This window comes from Apodemus sylvaticus, chromosome 7 (assembly GCF_947179515.1).
Source record: "Apodemus sylvaticus chromosome 7, mApoSyl1.1, whole genome shotgun sequence".
NCBI lineage: Eukaryota > Metazoa > Chordata > Mammalia > Rodentia > Muridae > Apodemus > Apodemus sylvaticus.
The window spans coordinates 5,031,672-5,041,174 of NC_067478.1; the positions used below are offsets into that span (position 1 = coordinate 5,031,672).

The 9,503-nt window shown below is 51.7% G+C and overlaps 1 protein-coding gene across 1 annotated transcript in view; it reads right to left on the minus strand.

The window, feature by feature from the left end:
- Positions 1-1,018, minus strand: part of Dlec1 (DLEC1 cilia and flagella associated protein) — a 57,864-nt gene extending 56,846 nt beyond the window's left edge. Inside the window, exon 1 of the mRNA XM_052187006.1 lies at positions 569-1,018. Coding sequence (XP_052042966.1) covers positions 569-976 — 408 coding nt within the window. The 5' untranslated portion in view covers positions 977-1,018. The remainder of the gene's footprint in view (positions 1-568) is intronic.
- Between the last annotated feature and the right edge of the window lie 8,485 nt (positions 1,019-9,503).

The window sequence follows — 9,503 nt, forward strand, 5'->3', positions numbered from 1 at the left end:
GCCATCTTACCAGCTCCAATATTTTCTTTTTTACATTTTTTGTTTGTTTTGCATTGCTGGGAGTTGCGGGTAGGCCTTACCCTTGCCAGGCAAGAACTCAACATTGAGGTGTATCCTACTCGCGATGGGTTCTGAATCCTCGCTGCCTAGCACTGAACACGGCACCCAGGAGGTATGTGTTAGAAACGAATGAATGACGCTAGGCCATGTTGTATAAGGAGAGAGTAATGGACAGGAAGGAGTGAAGAAAAAGGAAAGATCGGAGGGGCGGATACAGGGGAGAGCTGGGAAGGGAGTCCTTGACGGCAAGTCACAGAGAGGCAGGATCATCAGTCTTGACCCTAGTGCAAAAGAGAAATGCTGCTGACCCAGAAACGAGGGCAAAAATGCTTAACCATGACTGGATCTGTTGGCTCCAGTAGTTTCGTTTATACTTGCAACATACAATGTGCTCGTGCACAGAGAAAGGCGGCGGTGTCATTTATATGTGTATGTATAAAGTTTGGATAGTAGTCTTCACTTTAGCGCGGCTGCATCCGGACCGTATCCCGGGATGCACCCGCTATACCTGCTGCAGCTGGTCCAAGAACTCCTCGTGGCGCGCATCCTCACTGCCGCGGGCCTTAATCAAGCTGTTGCTCAAGTCGTCTCCGATCACCTGGGCGGTGTACAAGTTTCGGAAGATTCGGGCAAGCAGATGTGAGATATCCTGCGTGCGCAGCGAGGCGGGGCGCAGACGCAGCGTCTGCGGCTCCGGGAGTGGCGGGAGCGCTTGGAACCCGGCGCGGAGGGACCGCGTAGGGTAGCCGAACTGGCAATAATCCATGAAGACCGTCGAGGACCGCAAGGATTTCCTGGCGGACCAGCTAAGACTGATGGACTCGGGCTGGTGCGGGGTAGGCAACAGCATGGTCTCCAAGGATACAATGGCGGAGGAAGCTGAGGATTTCTGCTCTTCCATGCTTTCGGGTTCCATGGCAACAGAGAAAGACGCTGCAGACTCCGCGTCCTACTTCTGCTTCCGGCTCCGCCCCTTCCGTCTAGCTTTTCCTCTAGAAGAGCGTCATCTCTGTCGTCATCTAAAAGTTTGCATCCCTAACGTCCACCTATGTGATCTAGGCTGGCTCAAACTCACCATTCCACGCCCCCCTCCTCCTTAGCCTCCCCGAGTGCAGGACACGGGCGAACGCCGCTGTGACAGCTAGCATCTCTTCTACTTTTTTTGGTTTTTTTGGTAAAGCTTTGCTATTTTTATTTTGTGTGTCTCTGTGTGTATAAATGTGCCATTGCCTGTGGAGACCAGAAGAGGGGTTCGGATCTCTGGGAGCCGATAGGCAATTGGAAGCCACCTGACATGGGTTCTGGGAACAAAAAGCTGTTCCCCTGCCAGAGCACGACGTGTTCTTAACGGCTGAACCATCTCTTCAGCCCAGCATCACCTGTTTCAGAGGCGGGCTTACTAGGGAGTTTGATGGAGAAGAAGATTTGGGGGCTGGAGAGATGGCTCAGTGGTTAAGAGCATCGACTGTTCTTCTAGAGGTCCTGAGTTCAATTCCCAGCAACCACATGGTGGCTCACAACCTTATCTGTAATGAGATCTGACGCCCTCTTCTGTGTCTGAAGATAGCTACAGTGTACTTACATATAAGCTCAGCTGGGTTGGAGGTCACTATTGAGACCTGGGCTGTGGCTCTCCAGGAACCTTCCAGCCCTTCCTTGGCAGAGTAAGGCTGCTGAGGCACTCAGCACTAAGGACCAAGCAGCCACCAAGCACGGGCGGCCACAGTTGCTCAGCCAGTCCATTACCCTCCTTTGTAATGTGCGCTTGCTGCACTGGTTCCATTCCTCCTGAGAACCCTGTCAATAGAGGGTGTGAGGTCTGGCCGCACACCTTGATCCCAGTGCTCAGTGGGCAGAGGCAAGCAGATCTCTGAATTTGACGCTGGCCTGCTCTACAAAGCAAGTTCCATGCCAGCAAGGATTATTTACTGAGACCGTGTCTCGACAACAAAAAAATAAGGGGGTTGGAGAGATGGTTCAGTGGTTAAAAGCATGAGGTCCTGAGTTCAATTCCCAGCAACCACATGGTGGCTCACAAGCATCTGCAGTGGAATCTGATGCCCTCTTCTGGTGTGTCTGAAGACAGCAGCAGTGTACTCACATACATAAAATAAATATTTTTTTTAAAGGGGATTAAGTTTCCTTTTATGTGTGTGTATGTGCACCATGCAGCCAGCTCTGTACCTCCAGATACCCTTGCCTGACTAACACAGAAGCCAAGATAGTCACTTTCTACTTAGGTTTGAGTTTGCTTGCCTTACAGCCCTGAACCCACTTCCTGAGTTGGGTCCCAGGATGTTCACCCACAGACCTGGGCTGTTTCCGCTGCTCTTGGTCGGGCCCCTCATCTGTTTTTTGAGGGACCTTCCTGTCCAGAGAGTAGGAAAAGCAGATGTCCTTGTCAAGGCGTGTGCTTGGGAGGAGCAGGCTCTGGCTGCCTCCCTGACACATTCTTCCCTGCAGGGAAAGAGCTCACCCAGCCAGGTACCCTGGACCCTGGGAGCATTTCCCAAACATCCCGAGTCCGTTTCCAGGACCGTGCAGACTCCTCTTTAACCGCCCGCTCCTGGTGCTGACTGATGTGTGTAGGAAGGGGAGCTTGAGAGGGGAAGGAACATGGGCAAATAGGCCATCTGTCTGGTTTCCTACACACACACACACACACCATTTCCCAGTGGTGCAGGAGGGAAGGGCTTTGGGTGGGGAAAGTAGCAAAATAGTAGCCAGGTGTGCTTGGCCCCCATGTACGGGGGGGGGGGGGACCTCCCCAGAACGAGTGATCCCGCCATTAGCAGCTGCTCCACCATGGACACTCCCAGGCCTCGGGGTAATTGATTCTTGCTGCTGTTCTGGGCTTCTCCACTCTCTATCTAGGTGTCCTCACAGAGAGTGACAGGGAGGCTGGCCTGTCACACAGACGCTCCCTGCCCCTTTCCTCTGCACGCCCCATCTTACCGTCTGCTCGGCTGACCTGTCCAAGCCAAAGTCTCTCACAGCGTCGGCCCTTCTGGTGGCAAAGGCCACTCCAACTGTCCTCATGTAGGTGGCTCTACAACTCCCTCCCTGCCTGTCACCCCAGCCTCTCCTGCTTTCCATTCTCCTCTCTTCGCCCATTCTCTGTCCATCCATCCATCCGTCTGTCTGTCTGTCTGTCCACCCGTCTGTCCAGTCACCTCCCCGGGGGACTCTGTGAGCACAAAGGGGATTCCTGACCAGTCTCTCTTCATCCCACACTCTCCCCTGAGGCCTGCGACCCTGTTTGTTCATTTGTCTCTTAGTTTCACACATTTCTTTTACTTATTTTTTTTTACTTTAATATGTGAAACATCCTCTATAATCATGAGTCACAAAATCAAAATCTCCAACAATACACCAAGGAAATGAACAATGTTGGGTTTGGTGCTGTAGGGTTGTCAGCTTGTCATCCCAGCTCCCTAGGGACCAGAGGCAGGAGGATTGCAAATTCAATGTCTGATCAAGCTACAGAGAGAGTTCAAGGTCAGCCTGGCAACTCAGCAGATCCTGTCTCAAATAACAAATGAAAAGATTGTGCAGTGGGAGAGCACTTGCCTGGCAGTCGAGGGGCCTCAGGTTCAATCCCCAGGACTGACAATAAACTATTATTTAATAAAAGTGTTTGGGCTGGAGAGATGGCTCAGTGGTTAAAAGCACTGATTGATCTTCCAAAGGTCCTGAGTTCAAATCCCAGAAACTATACGGTGGTCCACAACCATCTGTAATGGGATCTGACCCCTTCTTCTGGGGTGTCTGAAGACAGCTACAGTGTACTCACATATAATAAATAAATAAATCTTTTTAAAAAATTAGTGTCCTCAGCTCTCCCCCCCCCCAGATAATTAGATTACCATATTGTTACAACTATTTTTTCCTGCTTATACAAGCATTGACATCTATAAAATACATTTTGTTACTTAAAAAACATAATTCCATGCTATTTGTTGTGGCCTTTTCTTCATTTATGCTCTCTCTGATTACAGGGACTGCTCTTGTTTGTTTGATGTGGTTTGGTTCTCGTTCTGCTGTAAACGCTGCCGTCTGAGGATCTTTGCTCGGGTTTCTACATACCTTGTATAGCTGTATAATATTTATGTGTGTGTGGGTAATATGCTAGAATTCCACAGCCAAAAGTATGCAAATTGTAGCATTTGGCTCCCAGAAAGAGTGTATCACAGTAGAGGATTTTTGCTCCTGTTTCTACATACTTTGTATAGCTGTATAATATTTATGTGGGTGGGGGTAATATGCTAGAATTCCACCGCCAACAGTATGTAAATGTTCGCATTTGGCTCCCAGAAAGATTGTATCACAGTAGATCCCCATTGGCATTATGTGAGTGCTTCTGAGTATTTGTTTGTTTGTTTACTGTGGATGTGTGTAAGCAGGTTAAGGTGGAGGCCAGAGGTCAGAGGCCAGAGGTCAGGGGCCAGAAGTCAGCTTCGGCTTTTGTTCCTCAGGAGCCGTTTGCTTTGTTTTCTCGTGTTCATGTGTTATGAGCCACAGTGTCTCACTATGTGGCCCTGGAACTTAGCATACAGACCATACTGGCCTCAAACTCTGGAATCTGCCTGCCTCTGCCTCTGCCTCTGCCCCTGCCCCTGCCCCTGCCCCTGCCCCTGCCCCTGCCCCTGCCCCTGCCTCTGCCTCTGCCTCGAGTGCTGGGATTAAAGGTGTGCCCCACCACACCCAGGTCACATTGTTTCTTGAGACTCTCTCCTCAGCCATTTTAAATATGCTTTGGATTATAAATGTTATCCGTAGTCCCATACCTCTCCCCTGAACTGCCTTGCCCCTTGGAGGTCTGGAAGTCTCCAATGTATCCAAACCAAGTGCTAAGGACCGGCCTGTATTCCAGATCCTTGGCCAGATCCTCCAAGCACCCTTGAGTCCTCAGTTTCCCTACAGCTCCCACCCCAATCCCATTGGCTCTACTTTTAAAAAACAAAACAAGGGCTGGAGAGAAGGCTCAGGGATCAAGAGCACTGATTGCTCTTCCAGAGGACAGAGTTTGTTTGTTTGTTTGTTTGTTTTTGTTTTTTTTCTAGACAGGGTTTCTCTGTATAGCCCTGGCTGTCCTGGAACTCACTCTATAGACCAGGCTGGCCTCTAACTCAGCAATCCAACTGCCTCTGCCTCCCAAGTGCTGGGATTAAAGGCATGCGCCACCACCGGCAAGGACCCAGTTTCAATTCCAAGCACCCATATGGCAGCTCACAACCATCTGTAGCTTCAATTCCAGGGAATCTGGTACCTTCACAGACATCCAGGCAGGCAAAACATCAATGCTCAAATGAATCTTAAACAAAAACAAACCACATTTATTTATTTATTTGTGTGTGTGTGTGTGTGTGTGTGTGCACTTGTGGTGTCTGTAATCTGTGTTCATTTGGGCACCTGCAGAGGCCAGAAGAGGACATCAGATCCCCTAGAACCCAGGTCCTCTGCAGGAGTGACACGTGATCTCAACCCTTCTGCAGCAGAGCCTCTACTCTTAAAAGCTTTCTGGATTCTTTCACCTTTCCTCTGCAGAGCCCTGAGAGGCTGAGGCACCTTTCACCCCGTGAATGACCTGATGACAGGAATCTCTTCCCTCAGGCTCTCTGCTTAAGGCCCTGCTCATCCATCCATGAAGACCTCCGGAGACTTTCCCAGGGTGACTGAGATGAGGTGTTTCTTCCAGAGAAGCTGGAAGGGCTGGCAAGGCTTCAGACCTCTCTGAGCGCCCATCATGCCGTCTCCCTGCTGTAGCCCCACTGCAATGCATTTCTCCAGTGTGCCACTCTCCAGTGTGCCACTCTCCTTGAGCATGTTCCCTCTGCTCGGAACCCTTGGCCGCAGGCCTCCCTGTGCCCTACTCTCTCACTTCCTTGAGTTTCCTCAGAGCCGCGTTGCCAAGAGAGCCAGCCCCAGCAACCCACTTTAAGCCCTGCCCCTTCCCACTCCACCTCCTTCAACTTGGAGTCCACCGGGATCACTGCTTGTCTTCATTACAGTAGCTCTTTTCTTTCCACCAAAACTTAGCTCCACACAGCAGGAGGCTTCCTTTGATGTATTTTGAACACTGCTGATTCATTCCTACGTTCCTATGTGACCAGTGGATGATAGATTCTTAACAGATACTTATAGAAAAAAGAAAATCATAGCCAGGCGGTGGTGGCGCATGCCTGTAATCCCAGCACTTGGGAGGCAGAGGCAGGCGGGATTTCAGAGTTCGAGGCCAGCCTGGTCTACAGAATGAGTTCCAGGACAGCCAGGGCTACACAGAGAAACCCTGTCTCGTAAAAACAAACAAACAAACAAAAACAAAAAAATGAAAAAAGAAAATCAAAGTTTTCAAACATAGGTTTTGGTGTCATCTTCAAATTGGATGCTTACTTTGTCACGTGACTTTCCCTGGGGACATAGGAACAACCTTCTGTTCACCTCGGATATGGCACCAGTGACAGGCTAAAGAAATGATTGCATTTGGGAGCCCGGTAAGCTTGCTGGGGTCATGGGTGAGCCAAAGGCAACTGGGTCACTGAGAAGCCCACCCACCGCAGCCTGGGCGGGGGTCCACAGAGTCGCCCTGAAGAACTTGCAAGCAGCCTCACCAGGGCCTCCTCTCCCTCTACTGACCCTGTGTTCACTGCTTAGAGAAACCTGGGAGAGGCCTTGTAAATGTCATGACTTCCTGAGCCTTGTAAGTTTCTTTAGCTTCCCGAGTCTTGTACATTTTGTGACTTTCTGAGCCTTGCGAGTTTCTTTAGCTTCCTGAGTCTTCCAACCCTCCCTCTCCCTCCAAGAGGTAATTTTTCAGGTCAGAGGAGATGACTGTGGATCAGTTTCCCCAGACTCACGAAGCATGAAGCAATCTACCCTCCGCGGCTGGGTAAGCAGAGGAGCCCACTGAACGTCCACATTAAAGCTGACTCAGTTCCAGTCCCTAGGGATGCTAGGAACATAATCTCAAAAAAGAAATCCTCAGCCGGGCAGTGGTGACGCACGCCTTTAATCCCTGCACTTGGGAGGCAGAGGCAGGCAGATTTCTGAGTTCTAGGCCAGCCTGCTCTATAGAGTGAGTTCCAGGACAGCCAGAGCTACACAGAGAACAATTTCTGGGTGTGGTGGCGCATGCCTGACCCCAGCTCTCAGGAGCAGAGGCACACAGAGCTCAGTAAGTTCAGGATAGCTGGGGCTACACAGAGAAACCCTGACTCCAAAAACGAAGAAAGAAAGAAAGAAAGAAAGAAAGAAAGAAAGAAAGAAAGAAAGAAAGGAAGGAAGGAAGGAAGGAAGGAAGGAAGGAAGGAAGGAAGGAAGGAAGGAAGAAAGAAAGAAAGAAAGAAAGAAAGAAAGAAAGAAAGAAAGAAAGAAAGAAAGAAAGAAAGAAAGAAAGAAAGAAAGAAAGAAAGAAAGAGAGAGAGAAAACCCTCCAGAACCCTGTGCTATCCGGAAATTACCAGCGGTGCCGCAACTCTGTAGCCCATGCTGGCATCTGATCCCTGCGCTTGCGCATGAGTGACGTCAGACGGATATGGTCCAAGGAGCCTCCCTTACCATCGCTGTCTCTTTGGGCAGGTGACCTTCCCATCTCCTGTTGAGGCAGTTGGACCTGGGTCTGGGCCTTTTGCAGGGCAGTTCACAGAAGCAGGGGTGTGCCCTCAGATCAAGAGCCTCTGTGGCCATCAGGCTATGTTGGACAGGCCACAGAGACAATGCTGTGGGCGGGTGAACCCTCTGCAGGCAGTGTCAGTGCCACATACTCAACATCTTCTGTTTATCCCTGAGTGGACCGTCGTTCCCGGTTAGAGAGAAGCAAAGCGATTTGCTCACATTCTCACACCAGGAAATTGTAGAGGCAAGACTTAACCCCTTTACCCTGATGTTCCGGGCCCTGGGTTCTAAAGACAGGGAGAGCACTGAATAAACCTCACTGGCCTCACCCACTCGGGCTGGTCTTGGTTTGTGTTTTATGGGGGAGGGGCTGAGCAAGACAAGCCCCAGAGCCTGACCGTCCTGAAATTTAGCATTCTTGTGCAGATAGCGTACACGCAGCCCACAGAATGAGGGATGGTGTGGGGGCCAAGGGAACTGACTCTAACAGACTAGTACAGGGTGGAGACCTCTTTCACCTGTCCACACTCACCAGCCGCCTCCCACACACCCACCTTTGCACGGACACTTGAGACTGGGACAGCCAGGGGTTGGGGGTGGGGCAATGCCTGGAACTCCGCCCAGAGAGAACAGGTCTCAGAAGTCCCGCGCTCCAAAGAAAGTCTGCCACGGAGCCCTGAGTGCAGTCAGGGTCTCGGGAGAGACTGCAAAGGTTCTGAGTAGAGTAAACGTGGCACCTGGCCAGGGCTAGGCCCACACAGCTGCCCCGGAAGCCTTCCCCCACCAGATTCCACAGTGACCCTACGCACTACTTAAACCTAGCTACTCAGGGCAGAGCCCCCCTCCCCCAGGGCAGAGCCCTTCCCCCGCCCCTCCCTTCCCCACTCCCCCAGCCCACCCACCCACCTCTGCACCCCCCCCCCCCCCGTGAGAGAGGGAGAAGAAAGAGGAGGGAGATCAGCAGGGGGAAGGTGTCATCCTACAGGTCAGCACTTGAGCACAGCGTACCTCATTTCTAGCAGAACCTGACTGCTTGGGCCAGCTTTGAGTCAGCATGCCCTTTCTGTCTGGCAACCCCAGGCCAGGGAGGGGACACAGTGAGCGGCAACGCGTGCAGCGGAAGCCAGACATGGGCCTGTTTCAAGTGAGCTTGGAGTACAAGGGGCAGAACCTTCTATAAACCCCCGCCATGGTCTTTTGTGGTAGAGGGAGAGGCCCTGGTGGTGGCTAATGCCCTGCCCAGGACTCGGAGACAGAGATGACAAGAAGAAATTACGCTGGAGATGAAGCCATGCCAACTGCTGGTGCCAGGAGTTCTCGGTCTCAGGCAGAGGAGAGAAGGCCTGAGTCACCGATGCCAGTACCTGCCAGGCTCCGGGGCAGGGCCGAGAAGGGAGGCTCCAAGGCTCATGAAAGACCTGGAGAGTAGGGCTTTGGAGAAAGAGACGGGGAAGCCAGAGAAGGGAATTTCTCTCCTGCCCCTTCCCAGGCTGTTTACATTGTTCCCATGCTCATCCCTCATGCAGTACAGGCCTCAGCTTGTGGAAGGGGAAGCTGGGGGGCTTCCTAGGGCATCAGGATGGGGAGGGCTGAATGCTAGACAAGGAGCCAGCCCCACACTGTGTGTGTGTGTATGGGGGGGGGGGTGAACGTCATGTGGCTAAAACCCAGCCTTAACACTCAATCGGAGACTGGCCTCCATGTTTCACAGGCTACGGAAGCCCGCTAGTGCTAGAAGAACAAGAGCTGAGGGGAGCCGGGCTAGCCTCTTCCAGGCTAAGTGCCTTCGACATCAGGGACCCTTGTCCAAGCAGCCTCACCGCAGGCCT